This window comes from Malaclemys terrapin, chromosome 13 (genome assembly GCF_027887155.1).
Source record: "Malaclemys terrapin pileata isolate rMalTer1 chromosome 13, rMalTer1.hap1, whole genome shotgun sequence".
Classification (NCBI taxonomy): Eukaryota; Metazoa; Chordata; order Testudines; family Emydidae; genus Malaclemys; species Malaclemys terrapin.
Genome location: NC_071517.1, coordinates 25,930,548 through 25,951,152, shown reverse-complemented (window position 1 = coordinate 25,951,152; position 20,605 = coordinate 25,930,548). Strand labels below are relative to the sequence as shown.

Here is a 20,605-nt window from a genome sequence, read left to right as displayed (position 1 = left end):
GTCACATTTGGACAGGACAAATACTCCCTGCCTTTTCTAGTTGAGTTTCAACCAGCCTCACTTATGGAGATTCTAGAGGTGCTATTAAGTGGGTAAGATTTGTGGTGTTAAGCCTAATAAGGGATCAGTGTAGCAGGTGCACTGGCATGTGTCTCAGTTTCCTCTCCTCTCTCTTGACTTTATGCATTTAGAGTAGCCACAGTTCTGCAGTGGGTGTCTTCAGAACTGATCCAGGGGCTAGGACCAGGGGCTGGGAGTTGGGAGACCTGTGATCTGTTCAAGCTCTGTTGTGTGACTTTTGGCAAGTCATTTAATCTCCATGCCTCAGTTTCCCCATCTCTAAATGGGATGATACTTACCGTCCTATGTAAAATGCTTTGAGATCTACAGAGTTCAGGCATTACTATTTTGTCACTGTTTGTATTATTCCCCTTTCTATTGTTCATGCTACATACAAACAGATCCATCATTCCCTTATCTAATGGTAATGGAGAGAAGTAAAACACCTGTGTGCTGCTGCTTCAGATCTAGTTTTGCAGCTGCTGTTACTTGTAAGCACTTCCTAGCAGAATATGGAGAAATGTATACGTGTGAGCTACTCCAGAGTAGTGCAAGAATGATGTGACTGACCATGAATAAAACAATTATATGACATGTACACAAAGTGGTGTTAAATGCAATAAGTAACTGAATCTCTTCTGGTTATTTCAGGGATTACTTGTAACACTAATAGTTATAAAGTTTTCAGAGACAATCATGAGTTTCAAGTTGATGGTGATCTTTCAACACAGATTTTCTTCTCCTAAGTGTATTTAGTTAAATAGGTGTTAACAAAAACAGAGTTTTAAACACCTGAATAACATGTCTCTTCCCATCCCTGTCAGGTTTCACTTCTTTGGTACTTTTGATGTTATCATTTCAATACATCAGCTGGAATCTTCTAAGACAGACAAGCCTTGCATTTCTAATAGGGGAAACAGGCAGAAAACTTCTTTTGTCTTAAGGCATGTTTGTAACAGGGAACACTTCACTCCTGTGCTCCAGGATCTACATTTGTTGCCAGTTTGTTGCCTGGTGCGGTTTTAGGATGTTGGTTTTAACTTATACAACCATAAATGTGTGGGATCCTGGTTTCTTCAGAGACCTGCCTGTCTCTTTGTGTCATGTGATTGTTTTTGCAATCTGAGGCCTTGGATACACTTGGCAATTCACAGCGCTGCCGCGGCAGCGCTGTGAAGCGCAATTGTAGTCGTGCCGCCAGCGCTGTGAGAGCTCTCTTGCAGCGCTGTAAGTACTCCACCTCTCCGAGGAGAGTAGCTTGCAGCGCTGCGAGCGAGCGTGCAGCGCTGCAGGCGCTGATTACACTGGTGCTTTACAGCGCTGCACTGGCTGCGCTCGGGGGGGGGGCGTTTTCACACCCCTGAGTGCAGCAAGTTGCAGCGCTGTACAGTGCCAGTGTAGCCAAGGCCTGAGGCACTGAAGGTAATGCCCTCCCTGCATTTAATTGCAAGGGGGCTGCAGGCAGGGCTTCTTGAGTGTAAGGGCTTGTCTGCATGATTAAGTTAATTCGGTACAAACCCTTGTGTGGACACATTCATTTTGGTTTGCACCAGGTTTATTTTGGTTTGTTTTAAATAGATTAGGAATTAGATTTAGTATCTGACTTCAGGTCCCAGCACGCAGTACTCCACATCAATCTGAGCGTTCTGGGACCTGTATTCTCCACAGGCTGCATTTTTGTCTTAAGCTTGAAGCTGTTTGCAAACTGGTTTATTTTATCATAATTTGATGCAGCTTTTGGGCTCCTGGTAAGTTGCCAGCACAGCCTTCAGTTGGGCAAAATTTGGGCCTGCCTTGGTCTCTAGTTTTTGAAGATTCTCTAGTGCACTTTTCCTGCCATTTATGGGCTTACAGTCTGCTCTGGGGACTCCAATGCTTCAAGCCAAGTTTTTTAATTACGGTCGTTGCAAAGTCTCAAAAGTGTAGATAACATTTGTGGCTCCTTACAGTCAGGTTGAAAGGCCCGGACATGACTTTGTCATAACATACACACCCAAGCAGCAGTTGACCTTCACTTGTTTAAAGAGGGTTATTGAGCTTTTCAGCCCTGACTGTCATTGTGTAAATGTCCTCATAGGAATCTCCTTCTGCAGCCTGCCTGCTTTGTACTTGCAAACCCAACATGAGGCATACATGATGCTGGCTTAGATTTATGTAAGACCTGACACATGCTGCTGCACAGCACTTCCTAAGCAAGGTCTCTGATCTGGATGTTCCAAGCTTCAGCCCTATTGCACAGATGCCTGTGCTGGTGCAAGGACCCAGAGTTAAGAATCATTTTGATAACCTGCTATTGTTTGTAATGCAATTGTGGTTGCTTGACAGCATCATATCTATCACTGTTTGACTCCCTCTCTGTGCCCTTGTCCCCACTTTGAATGGAGCTAAGCAGTCTTGCACCTCAGCAGGATAGGGAACATTAGCTGCTGCTGAATAAGCAGTAGGGGAGACTAAAATTTTTGTATACCTTACAAATGCTTATTTCTCACTGCTACATTGATTCTCCCAGATGATAAAAAACTACTCAAGATTGTTAAGTCCCAGGCAGACTGCGAAGAGCTACAAAAGGATCTCTCAAAACTGGGTGACTAGGCAACAAAATGACAGATGAAATTCAGTGTTAAGTGCAAAGTAATACACATTGGAAAACATAATTCTAATTATACATATAAAATGATGGGGTCTAAATTAGCTGTTACCACTTAAGAAAGAGATCTTGGAGTCATTGTGGATAGTTCTCTGAAAACATCCACTCAATGTGCAGCGGCAGTCAAAAAAAACTAACAGAATGTTGGGAATCATTAAGAAAGGGATATATAATAAGACAGAAAATATCATATTGCCTCTATATAAATCCATGGTATGCCCACATCTTGAATACTGCGTGCAGAAATGGTCGCCCCATTTCAAAAAAGATATATTGGAATTGGAAATGGTTCAGAAAAAGGCAACAAAAATGATTAGGGGTATGGAATGACTGCCATATGAGAAGCAATTAAGACAGGGACTTTTCACCTTGGAAAAGAGACAACTAAGGGGGGGATATGATTGAGATCTATAACGCATGACTGGTGTGGAGAAATTAAATAAGGAAGTGTTATTTACTCCTCATAACACAAGAACTAATTAATGAAATTAATGGGCAGCAGGTTTAAAACAGACAAAAGGAAGTATTTTTTCACACAACACACAGTCAACCTGTGGAACTCCTTGCCAGAGGATGTTGTGAAGGCCAAGACTATAACAGGGTTCAAAAAAGAACTAGATAAGTTCATGGAGGATAGGTCCATCAATGGCTATCAGCCAGGATGGGCAGGGATGGTGTCCTTAGCCTCTGTTTGCCATGGGAATAGATGACAGGGGATGGATCACTTGATGTTTACATGTTCTGTTCATTCCCTCTGGGGCACCTGGCATGGGCCGCTGTCGGAAGACAGGATACTGGGCTAGATGGACATTCGGTGTGACCCAGTATGGCCATTCCTATGTTCCCCCTTTCCAAATCAAAACCTTTGTATTTACATTTTATTGAAGATGGAGGTTGGCACTTTCAAAAGCACAATGTTCTGCACTGAATACAATGAGAAAAGAGTCCAAATGACAAGAACTGAAGCACTAAAAACATTTTCTATCTGGTCCTCTTTCTTAGGTGCACCAGGAGATGGCCTGTGGCAGTCTTCATGAATCTCGTACTGATTTCTCAAAATTTCTCCTTAGCATCTAAGAAACCTAATAACTTGCACTTATAAGAAAGAGAAAGTGGACACAGCCAAGCTGGGAAGAGGCCCAGTGAGCCCCCATCCTGGGCTTCAGAATCCAAGCTGCAGCTTCAAAGTGCTGTCTGCACAGAGGTTTTTACAGTATTAGGGCAAGCTCCACTATCCTGAGTCTGTTGAGCTGAGCTTGGAGGCTCGCTCCTGCTCAGACGAAAATGCTCTGTAGACATCCTCCTAGAGGCCTTGGTTTCCCTGCACCTGCAAATAAAAATATTTCTACATCTAACCAAATTCTGCACCAGTTGTCTTCTCCAAAATATGTCCCTAGTTACTGATTCCAATTTTTGCATCTTTTCATTAGGTGCTTCCCTGCCCTCTTTCTTAGGTCCAGTATAATTTAGATGTGTGCTTGAGCACTTTGATTTCCCAGTCTTTAATAGGGCCCTACCAAATTCATGGTCCATTTTGGTCAATTTCACGGTCATAGGATTTTCAAAATCGTAAAATTAATGATTTCAGATATTTAAATCTGAAATTTCATGGTGTTGTAATTGTAGAGGTCCTGACCCAAAAAAGGAGTTGTGGGGGGATCGCAAGGTCATTGTAGGGGGGTTGAGGTATTGCTACCCTTATTTCTGTGCAGCTGCTGGCAGCGGCGCTGCCTTCAGAGTTTGGCAGCTGGAGAGCAGTGACTGCTGGCTGGGAGCAGCAGCAGTAGCGCAGAAGTAAGGATGTTATGGTATTGCCACCCTTACTTCTGCACTGCTGCCTGCAAAACTGGGCCCTCGGTCAGCAGCCACCACTCTCTGGCAGACCAGCTCTGAAGACAGCAGCACAGAGGTAGGGTGGCAATAACATACCGTGCCACCCTTTACTTCTGTGCTGCTGCTGGCAGGGCATCGCCTTCAGATCTGGGCGCCTGGCCAACAGCTGCTGCTCACCGGTCACCCAGCTCTGAAGGTAGTGGAGAAGTAAGGTAGCAACCCCTCTGAAATAACCTTGTGACTCCCCTGCAACTCCCTTTTGGGTCAGAACCTCCAATTTGAGAAACACTGATCTCCCTTGTGAAATCTGTGTAGTAGAGGGTAAAAACACACCGAAGACCAGATTTCACGGGGGGAGACCAGATTTCATGGTCCGTGAGGTGTTTTTCATGGCCGTGAATTTGAGCTGCCTAGGGGGCTATTGAGCTGCCTAGGGGGTTATTCCCCTAGGCAGGAGCATGGAGACTAAATGCTTATTGTGCTGGTACTTTGGGCACACTGGTGCCAACCTCAGGTGTGGAATAAGAGGACTTTTTATATCAGATTGTTGATACATACATATAAAGTCTGATTGGTCTTTTGTTGGTGAAAGGAGCTGGATTAACACCTCTAGAGTCTGAAGTCCTCTCATTTGTCTGGTTATAACAGAGCCAGTGACAAGATAAGCGTCCTGCATATTAAGCTTTGCCATTGTGCCTCAGCCCTAACCTAGAATACCTCTAGGGATCAGAGGAGAGTTCAGTCTCTATGGCCTATCTGTAGCCTCTCTGCTTAGAGTACTGACAAGGATGATGGTTGACATGTTTTTTCTGAGGGCAGGTCTATGCTAAAAACGCTTCATCAGTGCAGCTACACTGTTAGAGGGCTTATTCCTTCACCTTCTCACTTCCCTGGTCCTTCTCTCGCATGAACAGAGAGCAACAATACCCAAAGTCCGAAGGTGCAAATAATTCAATGTTTATTGGGGTGAACTTCCAGCAAGCAATGATTCCAGTTTCCTTCCTCAGTGTCCCCCTTCCCAGCTCTGATGCCACAGAGCTTTGCCTGTGTCCCTGTTCCCATTTCCCCCCCCTTAGCAAAACATGTTTCCAATCCCCCCCCCCCTTTCTGATTGGCTGCAGACTATATAGTAAAACTTGAGTTCTGCTTAGCTATACCTTAGCCAATAATTTACTGAAATTTAACTAACCAATCCTAACATATTGTAACATGATTATCTATTGAATTATATCCCACCATCTTAATTGGTTTACACCCAACAAAATTAATTATACAGGAGACAGAAACAATCACAGAACCAGACAGAGATTATACAGACAAACAATAGGGAAGGGGGACTACAGTGAAAGAACAACAAAGAAATGAGGATATCATACCCCAGCTATTGATAAGTGAGTTCTTGCCAGACAGGATGCTGTCAAACTTAAGTTTTCTTTAAATCTTCTAGGCTCTTCCCTTTCTCTGAGGTGATAGATTGGATCACCTTTTTTACAGCCCAAAACTGCCTTATTTCAGTGTGACCGGTGAGGATGTGACCGTTTGCTTCCCAGCTAATGGCTGCCTCTGCTGTTTAGCCAAAGGCCTTAGCCTGAGAACAAGGCCTTAGACTATCATAGTGAGAGAAGGCCCATACTCAGGCAGACTGTGATTTTGCTTCTTGTTTTGTACCTCTATAACTAGCTAAGTGATAAGAATACACCTACATTCTTAAAGTATAGGCCTTTGCAGGCAGGCCTGAATATCTATAGCCTGACACTCCCCCCCCCCCCCTTTTTTTTTTTTTTTTCTTTCTTTTTTGGGATCCTCCTGTCCAGGTATCCCTGGAAAAGCATAGGACATATGGTGACACATTTCCTGATAGGGCCAGGCATCAAGGTGGAAGGTGTCAATATTCCATTTGTCCCACTGCCCCTTGTGTAGTACAGTGCCCTGCACCTTCTCTCGTATGGACATACCACACCTATTCCAATTATATATATCCAGACTTCCCATTATAGTGGGCCCAAGAAGGTTGGGTCTGGGTTGTCTAGTACACTATGGGGGGCTTACTACATTACTTATAGGTTATATCCATATGTATACTTAACAATACACCAGCCACTATAATAATCCACAGGAACACTAAGAGTCCTGACCACTGCAGTATGGTCCAGCATCCGAGCCACCACCAAAACACTGCCTCTCTTCTTTCGACAGAGTCAAGATTTTAATGTGTCCAGTTGCTGACAGTTGCAGCAAGCTGCCCCTGCAGGTTTTACGTGCTTTTGTCCATATCATAAGTCCACTGAATGTCCATAGAGAAATGGGTTATTGTCCAAACCAACTTAACCACTTGGTATGGAATCAGGCAGTATGCCCTGGTTCAATTATTTACAGCAATAAGATTCCCAGATCCATTTGTGCAACAAAGCCCAGATAACAGTGTGTAGATTGTTTGGTTATGGGCTGGTGTAATTGTGCCCCCTAGTAATATGTACATTTTCAGCAAAACACCTCATACACAATACACCCAATTGTCTACCCCTTGCCATAGACCATTGGGTGTGCTCCTCTATGGTCATCAGGGAGGGGCACATCCAAACATCTTTTCTGGATTTACACCATTTCATACACCCCTCCATTGATTCTCAGCAAGCTCCTCCCCTTCTCATTGTTCCCATAGGGCTTGTCCGGGGACCACCTTAGTTGGTGTTCCATTTCCAGGTTCCACAGTAGCTATTACACAGGTGCTGGCCTCCTAGTTGAGCATTTTGCATTCCCATACACATCTCCCCCCCAGGTTAGCCTTTTGAAGCCATCCCCCACCCACATCATAAGGTTTTCTGTTCATTGAAACATAACAATGCTAGCAACAAGACAAACACCACAAAACATAGATCCATGGTATTCTGGGTTATTCTTCCGCTGGCGCCAGCTTGCTTGTAGACTGTCTGAAAAACAAAAGAAACAATTTCCACCCCCTTGGTGGGGACAGATTATTGCTTAATAATACTACCACTTCCTTTTACAAATCTCCTTGCTGATTGCAGGAAAAATAGAAGAGTTACCTCCAGGCTGTACTTATTTTGTTCTATAGTCAGGCTAGTGAATTACCCCACTCACTGGTCATTTATGAAATTCATGAGGTGGTGTACCTCAGTTTTCCCTCTTGTACAACAGATCAGGTTTGCAATAGTTTGTGGTACTTAAGTGAAGATGCGTCTACGCTGATAGGCGAGAGTTCCCCTATCAGCAGAGTTAATCCACCTCCCCGAGAGGTGGTATGTATGTTGACGCTCTCCTGTCAACATAGGTGCTGTCTACATGGGAGGTTAGGTCAGTAGAACTATGTCACTGTGGGGTGTGGATTTTTCACACCCCTGAGTGATGTAATTATACTGATATAAGTCTGTAGTGTAGACCAGGCCTGATTTTGTGGGGAGAGTCAGGGAGGGGATGCTAAGCCAGTGAATTGTAGGTCGTTTGCCAGCTCAGATGTCTGGTGGAATTGGCAGCTCTGCTCCTCTTTCTCAACCTTCTTTCCCCAGGTTGCAAGGACTGTTTGAAAGGTTTGTGCAGGCAGCTCTGTACAAACTGGGGAAAAGATTTGGGGTCACTTGTTCCTTAATGCTGATAATTCAGTCTGTTTGGAATGTACCTTAGTGCCTCCTGCCTTGTCCCACAAAAATAAACCCAGGAGGTGCTTTTCGGTTGATTGAGGGAGAGCAAATGTTTCTGGGCAAGGTACATTTCTTTAGTATTGACAAGATCTTAGTCACACCTGACCTGGAGTCAAACAAGTGACCTAAGTGTGAGAGGCTTGGTATTGTCAATGTCTTGAATCATTTAACTCCTTTAGTGTTTTTAACCGTGATAAATCCTGGGGTTGTCCAGCCCAATACTTTTGCAGTCCCTCTTACATGGTTTTCTCAACCTCTTTCACAGTGATCCTGAAAATATATCACAATTACAGCTGTCTTCCTGTGCAAAGGGATTGGGTAAGAGGCTGATTTCCTGGCTGGCCTGTGCCAATCCTCTTCTGTGTTTGGTTAGGTAAATAATAATAACAACAATAATGCTTTGTACTTCTAAAGCTGCTTCTGTCTGAAGATCTCTGTGGTCTTTACAAACAATTAATTTAGCCTAGCAATACCTCTTCTGAGGTAGACAAATACGATTTCCCATTTTTCAGATGGGGAAACTGAGGCTCTGAGATATGAAGTGACCCATCACAGCCTTGACAGGAAGTCAGTGTCAGATCTAGGAATGGAACCTGCGTGTCTGATATCTCCCAGTCCTCTGATTTACTATCTTGGGTATTGGTAAATTCCTGAGAAATAGTAATACTGTAGCACCAAGTTACCCATCTCTAGGCTCTAACACCTGTTCCATTATTGCAGTATAACATTCCTTTCAGTAAAGATGGTGAGGATGTGAAGTGTTTGTGCTCAGCATTCATTCAAAACCCAAGTAATGAGTATAGCAATGTGAGCAGGCTTGTGCAGGTGATGAGGCCTGTGATTCTAAATCCCTTCTATTGTGTGCCTTCTGAGTGTGTTTGTGCTGCATGCTAAGGTTGATCTAAGTGTTTAAGCACCTGAACAGCAGTGTAAGAGTACATGTAACTAAGCACTGTAGAGGCTAGTCAAGATTGTGATAGAGTTTTCGTGACTTTAATGTGTAGAAATATTAGATATGCAGCAGAAAAATAGAAATTATGTAGTATTTGAATTATTCAGGTTGGTTTGCTGATTGGGTTGATTAACATGGAAAAAGACACCTGCTTTTAAAAAATATTTGGTGTTTCACCTTTCTTTGGATCCTTTTTAGGGAAAAGTATAAACTCATGGGATTCGATTTTTACTTCACACATTACTCTGCATCTGCTAAGTCAGGGTGGGCAAACTTTTTGGCGCAAGGGCCACATCTGAGTGGGGAAATTGTATGCAGGGCCATGAATGTAGGGCTGTGGCAGTGGGTTGAGGTGCGGGAGGGAGTGCAGGGTTCAGGAGGGGGCTCAGGGCAGGGGGTTGGGGGCTCAGGGCAGGGTGTGTGGAGTGCGGGAAGGGGCTCAGGACAGGGGGTTGGGGTGCAGGAGGGTGTGTGGAGTGCGGGAGGGGGCTCAGGACAAGGGGTTGGGGGCTCAGGGCAGGGTGTGTGGAGTGCGGGAAGGGGCTCAGGTCAGGGGGTTGGGGTGCAGGAGGGATGTAGAGTGCGGGAGAGGGCTCAGGGCAGGGGGTTGGGGTCCAAGAGGAGTTCGGGGTGTGGGCTCTGGCCCGGCACCGCTTACCTCGAGCGCTGCTTACCTCGAGCGGCTCCAGGGTGGCAGTGGTGCACAGCAGGGCTAAGGCAGGCTCCCTGCCTGCCCTGGACCTGCGTCACTCCCGGAAGTGGCCAGCATGTCCGGCAGTGGCTCCTGGTGGGGCTGCGCACTGCCCTCGTCTGTGCGTACCACCCCCGAAGCTCCCATTGGCCGTGGTTCTCCATTCCTGGCCAATGTGAGCTGTGGGGGGTGGTGCCTGCAGGCAAGGGCAGCGCAGGGAGCCCTCTGCCCCGCCCCCCTTCAGGGGCCGCAGGGATGTGGTGCCGGCCACTTCTGGGAGCAGTGTGGGGCCAGGGCAGGCACGGAGCCTGTCTCAGCCCTGCTGCGCCACAGGGCTGGCAATCCCGTGGGCTGTATTGAAAGCCCTGACAGGCTGCATCCAGCCCACGGGCCGTAGTTTGCCCTCCCTTGTGCTAAATAGATACCACTTAGAAGGTGATACCTCTTCTCTCTCTTGTTTTTTCTTCAGTTTGACAAGTTGCTCTTTTTGCAATATGTCATCTTAAAGCTGAGGCATTAAGTACTGTCTAAACTAGTCATCCCTATAGCAATTCAGATGACAGTGCTGTCTGCATAGAATGACAGTGTTTCCATTGCTAGCTTCTACAACATAGCTAGTAGCTGACAGAGACAGACTTATCTGCACAGTATTCCAGTAATATAGGGAAAAGTTCTGTGAGCTAGGAACCAGGATACCTTGAATTCAAGACCTGCCTTTACTGACTTTAGTTTTGATTTGTACGTACTTCTCTATTGTAATTAATAATGAAAGACCTCAGCACTAGATAACTGTCAGTTATAATCTACTGCACTCTATCCTTTGCAAATAAAATAATGGAGAAGTTATATAGGCCATGTTAGTTGCAGTGGGGAATAGAACTGAACTTTAGCCATTCTGTGACACTGCCTTTCAGATTGATTGATCCACATATATGTGCTTTGGTATCCTGCCTTTAGCCAGAATGCTACGCTGCACTCCTAAAGCTAGGCATAGATATCTGGCACTTACCACTACAATATCAGCTTGAGCACCAGAAGCAGACCCACCCCACCTTGGTACAATGGTTGGATCAGTAATGGGCAGTGACAGTCAAGGGGCCCAGGGTAACATTCACTTTCCGAGCAACCAGGTGGGAGTCCCACTAGGGCTGAGTGATTGTGCTTTTATGAAGACTGGTAAACTGAGGCTTGCCATACACTGTTCAGAGAACCCATAGCAGGAGAGACTCAGTGGGGGCCTGAACCAGGGGTTAACAGAGATGGGGAGCTGGATTTGGGGTTAGTACTAGAGTCTGTTATCTCAGGAAGGGTCTATGACACTTAGCAGAACCCAAATGAAGCATTTGGGGTTAGAGATATAGACCCTACAAGGCACTGCAGAATCTGTTGCTGAAGCCCGTCCCATGCTTCCAGGGGGTGGGGAGGGGCCCAGAAGGTGTCAAAGCCCAAGCAGGTCTCTGGAGAGGCCCTGTGTATGACAGGGATCTTGGAGGGGGGCCTGGTCTCTTGCAAAGATAGAGACAGGTCAAGGAAGAGCAAGTCCCTATGCTGTTTGTCTTGACTGTAGGAAGGCAGCACATGCTAAAAGGTGTGGCCCTACTGAGAACTTTCCTCCTTGGGAAGAGGGACAGTGGCAAAGGGAAAAGCCTGGGTCCCCAGGAGTGAACAAAACTGAGACAATCTTGAGGGTGGAGCGTCCAAACTGGGCAAATGGCAGCAGTACTTAGAGTCTCAGCTAATTAAGGGAGATACCTTGGCTCCACACTCAGCCTGGGATTTTGAGAGCTTGAGGTCTTGTATAAGTGATGAGCAGAACCATGGCAGCTCAGGAGCCTGAAACGACATGGTTGGAAAGGGAGTTAAAGAGGTGCTCAGTTTTCAGTGTCTGTGAGTGCAAGAAAAAAAGCTGAAACTGAACTTAAAGGATCTGGAGGGCAGAGTATCAAACAGCTCTGGAAAATGCAGGCTTATGTGAAGGGACTGGGCACTGAGGCAAAGACTCAGGAGGCCCAGACCCAGGAACTGAAACAGAAGCATTTCCAGACTGTGGAGGAGATGACAGCATTGGAACCAAGCTAAATGTGTGCAAGCAAACCTTCGGAGAAAGATCATGCAAAGTGGCCAATTAGGTGAACGTGCTTTTTCAGGATAAAAGGGACAAGCAGAATGAAGTAGGGACCTAGGTCCAAGATTAACAAGGGAGATGCACCAAGAGTGACAGTGCGAGAGAGGATGGATGAAGTGACTGAGTGGTGTAGTGGGTTAGGTAGTAACTCAGAGGTCTGAACCAGTCAGAGAGCAAGCTGATTAAGTTAGCAAAAGACTGCGGATCTGGGGTTACAGCTTAAACAGGATGCAGGAAAAAACATGCCAAAAGCAGTGGATGAAAATAACCATTTTGGAGAGCAATGATATGAAGGAAAAGAGGCACTTGGGGAAATTTATGTCTGCCTTCTGACAGCAGGTGGCTCACCTGGAAAGGCGAAACTCCAGTGACAAGGCTGCATGGCAGGATTGTATGTCTCATAGACAGATTTGGCCACAGACAGAGCAGAGAAGGCTTGGCAGTGGAATTAGATCCCCAGCAATCAGGAAGAAAGGCAGGAGGAGTTGAGTAGATGCTAGCCCTGGAGAAGAACTTCTTTGAGTGTGACATGTTGGTACAGAAGCTTGGGAGAGGAAGGGGAAAGCCCTCTCCCAAACCAGAGCTGGGGCAGAAGCTTTGGACTAGAAGGTGGAGCTAGAGCAGCTCAATAAATATATAAAATGTATAAAGATCAAGGGCTTAAAGAGATTCAGAGGCGCAAGGTTAGGAAGAATATCTGGGGTGGAGAAAGGAACAGCAGATAATGGAGATGAAATAGAACCTGGAAGCTGAAGCCTGCAAGCTCTTGAGACTGGCTGGGAAAGCTACACCTTTGAATGTCCTGGCAGCAGACAGCAACAATGGAGAGACGAAACCCAGCTGCACAGAATGCAGGCTGGAGCTCAGCAGATGTGTGAGCAGAGAATTGAAGAACCCAGGGAGATTTGAGATAAGGCCGTGAGCCCAGAAATAAGCAGTTGTCAGCTAGGGGGGTCAATGCAGAGTCGTTAGTGGACAAGTTGTGCCCTCTTACGATATTTCATTGAGAGAAACTGGCAGACCAACAAAGGAACAGGTGTCCTGTGTAATCCACAGCTGTTTGTGTGGCGCTCTGTTCCTCTCGTGTGGTGTCTTGGGCCTGGTCCATACTAACCCCCCACTTCGGACTAAGGTACGCAAATTCAGCTACGTTAATAACGTAGCTGAATTCGAAGTACCTTAGTCCGAACTTACCGTGGGTCCAGACGCGGCAGGGAGGCTCCCCCGTCGATGCCACGTACTCCTCTCGCCGAGTTGGAGTACCGGCGTCGACGGTGAGCACTTCCGGGATCGATCCCAGAACATCGATTGCCTGCCGCCGGACCCGGAGGTAAGTGTAGACGTACCCTTGGTGACATACGGAGGCTGATAAGCTTGCTACAGTCTTGCCTAGCAGAGCTGGGTCTCTAAGCTGCTCCTACTGTTAGATCCAGGGTTCCCAATCCAGATTTGATCTTTGCTGTTTATAAGCCACCCATGGACACAGCATTGGACCATAGATACAGAAGTGGTGTGCAGGGCGGGTTTGTCAGAGATTGCAGTAGCTCCTATTACTACCCAGCAGACCCACAGAGTAATGGACTGGAGAGATCTGAAGAGAGGGATGCTTCAGGCTCTGGGCTGAAATCATTGTACAATTTAGCAAACTGACAGATTAAGATGGTGGAGTGTCTTTGGGAGGTGGAAGATACATGTTCCTCAAGGAAAAGGACCCTGGCACAGGCCACATAAAGTGAGCAGGAGCTGACCTGCCTTGGAATAGAGAGTAAATGGAGACCTGCAGTATTAGTGGGTGGAACAGGTGAAGATGACTAAGCCCAGTACTGAAATGCTCCTGCACAGCCAGTTCATTGAGAACTTGAAGAGGCTGGAAGCTGAGATGCTTTAACAAAATAATTGGAATTGGTAAAGAAGAGAGAATTGGGTTATTTCAGGAGCTTGATTACCTGGCTTCAGGGTATACTGGCTGACCAAAGAAAACTCTTCTGCACCAAATACCATAGTGACCTCATGCTTTTTAATATAAATAGATCATCACATCTGCCTGTTGCACAGTCCATTCATTTGGAAGGTCATTCTGCCTTTTATTTGTTGAAGGTCCTGGGGATTACAGTGGATGAGAAGCTGGATATGAGTCAACAGTGTGCCCTTGTTGCCAAGAAGGCTAACGGCATATTGGGCTGCATTAGTAGGAGCATTGCCAATAGATTGCGGGAAGTGATTATTTTCCTCTATTTGGCACTGGGGAGGCCACATCTGGAGTATTGCATCCAGTTTTGGGCCCCTCACTACAGAAAAGATGTGGACAAATTGGACAGAGTCCAGCGGAGGGCAACAAAAATGGGGGCTGGGGCACGTGACTTATGAGGAGAGGCTGAGGGAACTGGTCTTATTTAGTCTGCAGAAAAGAAGAGTGAGGGGGGGATTTGATAGCAGCCTTCAACTACCTGAAGGGGGATTCCAAAGAGGATGGAGCTAGGCTGTTCTCAGATGACAGAACAAGGAGCAATGGTCTCAAGTTGCAGTGGGGGAGATCTAGGTTGGATATTAGGAAAAACTATTTCACTAGGAGTTTGGTGAAGCACTGGAATGAGTTACCTAAGGAAGTGGTAGAATCTCAATCCTTAGAGGTTTTTAAGGCCCCGCTTGACAAAAACCCTGGCTGGGATGATTTAGTTGGTGTTGGTCCTGCTTTGAGCAGGGGTTGGACTAGATGACCCCCTGAGGTCTCTTCCAACCCTAATCTTCTATGATTCTAAGTTGCTGTTGAATTTTTCCCGAGTGCGAGTTTGATGAAGTTGGGGTGTATGTATTGTTTTCAGTATCTGCTGGAGATGGAAGTCAAATCTCTGTGGAGTGCTGGAGTGTGTTATAGACAGCGTTGTAGGTGATGTGTAAATTTCCAGGAATGCATGAGACTTTTTTCTTTTGATTTCTACAGTGTGTATCCTGATTGCAACATTAATGATAGCCTATTAAGTTTGTGTCAGTATTGTTAGCATGATTTCTTTTAGAACTTGCACCTGTAAAATAATTTTAGCTGCTACTGTATCTTTCAGAGAATTGGAATAAAGGGCAAGCACAACATCAGCTTATCCTGGAGATTTTAGCTACTTAGTGTGAAATTTAATTTGCAAGTAGTGGACTGATAATTCCATGTGCTCAGCTTTTTAACACTGTAGTACAGTTGATTGTTTAGTGTTTAACAAACCTTTTGGGGTAAGTAGTTTATTTACTGCATAATGAACGTGACTGTACATTCTATATTAGGGATTTAGGTTTCTTATCTGAGGAATGTGATGCAGCATTGTCAACCCCAAGCATTCAAAAATTACGAGTCAGTCCTCCCCACCACCCAAAATAATGAGATTTTAAAGTATAACTATTCAGTCCTTTTTATTTGTCTTCTAAATTTTGAAACCTTTTAGGGTTCATGTTTTCCAGATTTTCTCTGCAATCATGAGGACTAGGGAAAAAAAGAATCTGAGATTATTACTTACTCACAGGGCTCTGGAAGCTGGGGCTATCAGAAAAGCGCCAAATATTGCAAGACTCAATAAAATTGTGTGTTGGCAACACTGGAGGTATGAGAAATTAATGCTACAAATCAGATGTTTACTACAGTGAAGATGGGCAGTACTGCTGATGATTTTATAATGTGAATAGACCTAACATATTTAATTTCCAGATTTTTCTTTATGAACACTGCATAAGTTGGATGTTTTGTTCAGTGAGAGTGAACTGGAGTAACATCAGTTCTCAAGTTCTTTCCATTTATACCCCAAAGGAACTGAACAGATCACTAGGACTTAGAAGAATTATTCCTGGTTGAAGCCTAGTTGGTGGGGGTGAGAGTGAGAGTGGAGGGAGAGGAAAGACTGCAACTGCCTGCATAAGTATCTTGAAAACCAGAAATAGAATATAAATCCTTAGTCTCACAAATGATGGGTAGGTTAGCCATGTAAATCACTTTTACATAATCAAAACCAGGAGGAGCACTGTCCGCCTCTTAAAGGAGAAATTGAATGTACCGGATATACTCGATCATAAGCCGGTTCGTTTATAAGCTGACCCCCTCCCCCCAGATGGATAAGTAAAAATGGAAAATTTTTATAACCCGTTCATAAGCCGACCCTATAATTCAGGGGTCAGCAAACATTGGCTCCCGGGCCATCAGATAAGCCGCTGGCGGGCCGAGATGGTTTGTTTACCTGGAGCATCTGCAGGCACAGAGGTAAACCAAGTAAACAAAGTGACTCGGCGCGCCAGCGGCTTACCCTGATGGGCCGGGACAGCAACTGGTGGGGAAATTTTTTGTGGGGGAGAAGCTGGGAGTCAGGGCAGTAACCTCTGGTGCTTCCCTTTTTTACTAAAAAAATTCGGCTTATGAATGAGTATATACTGTTAATTTCCCTTATTTCAGCTGAGAAAACTTATTTGATTTAGTCTGATATTTTTATTAGTGCAGGTTTTAACAGACCTGGTCCTCTATTGTTGCACAGATGTTAACAAACTGAATGTTGCTTGTTGGGAAATGCTAAGTAAAATACTGTTTGACTTGATGAAATATTTTCAAATGTCACTTACCTCAGTCAGAAATTAATTAACATCTTTGGCTTCATTGGGACACAGTATCCTCCTTAATGTCTTAATCATCAAGAATGTGACTTGCTACTGCGGAAGACTTATATTAGCAAAATTGTTTGAATGGATTTGCAAAGGTATCCAAGGAGTTATGACTGTTTTATTTTTATTAACATGACAATGAAACTAACACTCTCATAAGCTGATTCCCTCTTGACCTGATCTGGCCATTGATTGATTTCTTTCTTGGCGTTTTGGACAACACAGTGCTGTTGAAAATGCATGGGATGTAAATGAAGGAGATTGAGATGACTGCACTTGTTAGTTTCTCAGGATAACACTTTGCCCATGAAACCAGTTTTATTCAGAATTTTTAGACTCTAATAATGATAATTGAAACATGTGACTTTTAATAGTTATGCAATTCTGTGACTTCCAGTGAATGAACTAGAACTTATCTTTTTTGCTTTAGGCTTTCAGATAAACTTCTGTGAAAAGGCACAAAGTAAGCTACAAATTTTATAGTATTATGCTACTTTTATTTTTATTTTTTTATATCCGTCTTGGTTCTGGGAATGTATCCACTGTTGTTCCAACTAACCAACCATGGCAATTATACATTGATTGAGCTTCCATTTTTCATATTGCTTAAAAAGTAAAAAAACAAAACAAAAAAAAAAAAACCGCAAATGGTTTTCTATTAGGCCATTGGTTGTAAAAGTTTTACATGCCTTTTACACTTACATGTCTGTAACAAGTGAATAATGAACTAGAGGTACACAGATAGTTCTATTATTCACTGGAGTTTCACACACTGCCAAACTCCAGTGGTGTATGAATCAGGTGGGATTTGACTTTTTGAATTGCAGCTGCTTTATTAAACTAGAAGTGTTCCTTAAAGAACACTTTTTGCTTCTTATGTAACTATATTAAGAAAAATGAATTAAGTGAAACAGTGCAACATATTTGGTCTGAGCACCTAAAAAGTTCCTTCTGTAGGTATTGGTCACATTGATATTGATTTGGATCATTGTTACTATCTGTGCACCTCTGTGGGAGGAAGGGAGTAATGTAGATAACTTCCTAAACTTGGCTGGCTATTTCAATTGAGCCTAGACTTTTGGAAGGTGAGACTAAAATCAATCATTGCAAAGCAATTTTTGATGACTAATGGAAGCTCTTTAGGATTAATTTTTTTATTGTTTCTCTCATGGCTTTTCATACTTTGCATTGCTATGTCACTCAAATCACAGTACCCTTCACAATTGCCTGTCATGAGTTAGTGGAGTTTTATTGGAGACCAAAACATAGTTTTGATGGCACCTCTATTTGGTAAATGTTCTGTAGTTCAGTAAAAATCCACTCTGCATCTCATTCTGCATTTTAAATATATATTTTTAATTTTTATTTGCATTTGATGAATATGCATATTTAGTTTAACTGAATTCAGATATCTAGAGTTAATTGCTAATATTCAATAATTGATGTCTTGGAATTTAAAGACTGATATCCAATGTACATGCTTGCTAGAAAAATGAATATAAACTAATTTATTTTGAGATGCTCTAATGAGAATATCCTGCATTGTGGGATGACAGGGTTTATATTTCTGTTAACTGCTATTTGCAGACCACTGCATTTCTGTTTGGAAAACTTACAAGAGGTACACTTACAAAGGTTCAGTGCATAGCAGGCCAACTTGTGTCACCACTGTGCCAGTGGGATTGAACTGGAGAACAATACATGTCCTTTAACAATATGGTTTGTCCTAGAGTGTGGCAAATTCTAAAGTTCCTCTGGAAAGCAGTATTTTCAAATCCATTTTATAAAATAAAAACTTTACACAAAACTTATGTAAAACTCCCAAGTACTCGGTCTTCCTAGTGAATGCCTAGCTGATTGCTGCTCAGATCAAAAAATATTTTCTTAAAAACCGAACAAGCAAACAAATCCCCCATAATGTATAGTTAGTTTACTGTGGTGATAAATGGGTGTTACTGGACCACAGATGAAAGAGTTTGTTACACAGGGAATTTGTTTCTGAGAAAAGCTGGCACACTAAGTTCTGACATCAAACTTGACATTTTAAGAAAGGTTGCCTTAATATTTGCTCAGGACGCTGTCCTTAATCTTGTGTCAGCCTCTTACAGATCCTCTTCTGTACCATGGACACTGAAAACTTTCTGACCAGAAATACCTCTGCAGAGTTTGAATCTATTTATTTATTTATTTCTCCATTAGGGACTGTTGCATAAAACCAGGATCTTTTTTCAGTCCATTTGCTCCAACTTCTTATTCCCCACCTGCAACCAGAATGTTCATGGGGACATAATCTTTTCCACTAGACACGGTCTTGCTGTGTCAGAGGAGTCTGGCTTTGCAAAGGGAATAAGCAGCTGAACTCTTAAACAGAACACAGGTCCCTGATAATGAAATGAAACAAAAGTATGGGCTCTGCCAGCAGAATGGTTTGTATGCAGAGTAAGGGTCATTCCAAAATTTCACAGGAAGCACAAGCATGCAGACAAAGATCTCCCATCAGTGAACTGATGAGAGGACCTCAAAGAAGGAAGTTGTCATTGTGTCCCCTGAAGGAGCTGAGAGCTTCTAAGGTAGGAATATGCTAAGCATAGCGTAAACCAATGAGTAAGAGGGCGATATCTTTGACAATCCAGTGGGATAAAATGCATCTATCATCTAAGAGCTTGGAAAAAAATCATTTGGACTGTATTTCTGTCAATGACCTATGTACTGTGTATGCCAAACACCCCAGGAACACAGTACTAGGTCAGCCAGTGGGGACTCCAGAAGAAATGAGAGTTTTATCTAAAGTCATGTTACTGTATGTTTTGAGGTCTGTACTTTGGCTGAAAGCTGAAGGTTGAAATGTGATTTTAGTACAATCGTCTTGGCCGTGATGTGCACTCACCTTGGATGATGGAGACAGTCTCCCTAGTATATTGTTGAGATGGAGGATGTAGAGGTGTCTGTTGTGAGTTGTTTAGAGTTGCTGCATTTACAAGGTAGTGTTCCAGTTGTGGAAACACTTACACATGTACATAATGTTAAGCATGTGAGTAGCCCCATTAAAGTCAGCAGATCTGCCTTCACATTTAAAGATTTTGCAGGATCAGGACCTAGCAGCAAAGACAGAGGCATTTCACAGGGGCTGAATTCAAACCTCTTGCTCGTTTATCAAAGCACCTTAGTTCATCTTTAAATGCAGGTGGAAAATAATAGAAGTGGATTAAAAATAACTGATCTGTATTCAGAACATTTTACTAATGAGTAACTATCCATGTAGCCCTTTGTGTTCCTGCACACTCACCTGTTTCAATACAGGAAATGTTGGCAAAAAATAATTTTGAATTGAAAACTTCACATGTAAAAATTCCTTGGAAGTTTGTCTCACCTGGCAAAAAGAGCAAGGCCAACAAATGGGTTTACCTGCTTCCTTGATCTTGATCAGTCCTTGGAAAATTGAAAGTGATTTTGATCTTAGGTAAATTAAAATATTTATATTAAGTTTACTGCTAGTGTCCATTCCTGAAATGAATTCAATTGGCTTACATAATTCAGTTCCTAATTGTTCCAATAGGGTGACAAAATATGAAAGGCTCAACTGTCTTCAGAGGGAAGTGTTTGAAGAGTCTAAATCCTGCCACACTATAGACTTCTAAATAAATTGTTGTACACAGCCCTCTCCACCTTGGAAATCTGTATGCTAGAATGGGGAAAAAAATTGTTCAGAGGTTGAGAATGGGGGAGGAAAACCTCTAATGTATTTTGTTGAGACAGAAGTTTTACTTGTTAGCACAGTGGGCCCTCAGAGAGAAGATGCTTAGAAATACTTAAAGGGTAAATATCTGCAGTGTTTACGTACTTCTGACAAATCATTGCTCATCATCTGAGGGGTATTTTGTGCTGAAAGGAGTTTGGGCTTGTGAGGTGAGTATTTTAATAAGTGAAGTAGGTGAGTAGTTAAAATATCAAGGGAACTTTTTGACCAACAGAATTTGCTAGTCATCACAAAACAAGTTTTCAACAGAAAAGA

The 20,605-nt window shown here is 43.6% G+C and overlaps 1 protein-coding gene across 7 annotated transcripts in view; it reads left to right on the top strand.

Annotated features, from left to right (window-relative positions):
* MAP2K4 (mitogen-activated protein kinase kinase 4) overlaps positions 1 to 20,605 on the top strand; it is a 168,962-nt gene that overhangs the window by 15,118 nt on the left and 133,239 nt on the right. For 4 of the 7 annotated variants that reach the window (XM_054047060.1, XM_054047061.1, XM_054047058.1 and 1 more), the window contains exon 2: positions 17,024 to 17,056. The exons of the other annotated variants lie outside the window; for them this stretch is intronic. In XM_054047060.1, the coding sequence (XP_053903035.1) occupies positions 17,024 to 17,056 (33 nt within the window). The remainder of the gene's footprint in view (positions 1 to 17,023; positions 17,057 to 20,605) is intronic. 7 annotated transcript variants of the gene reach the window in all.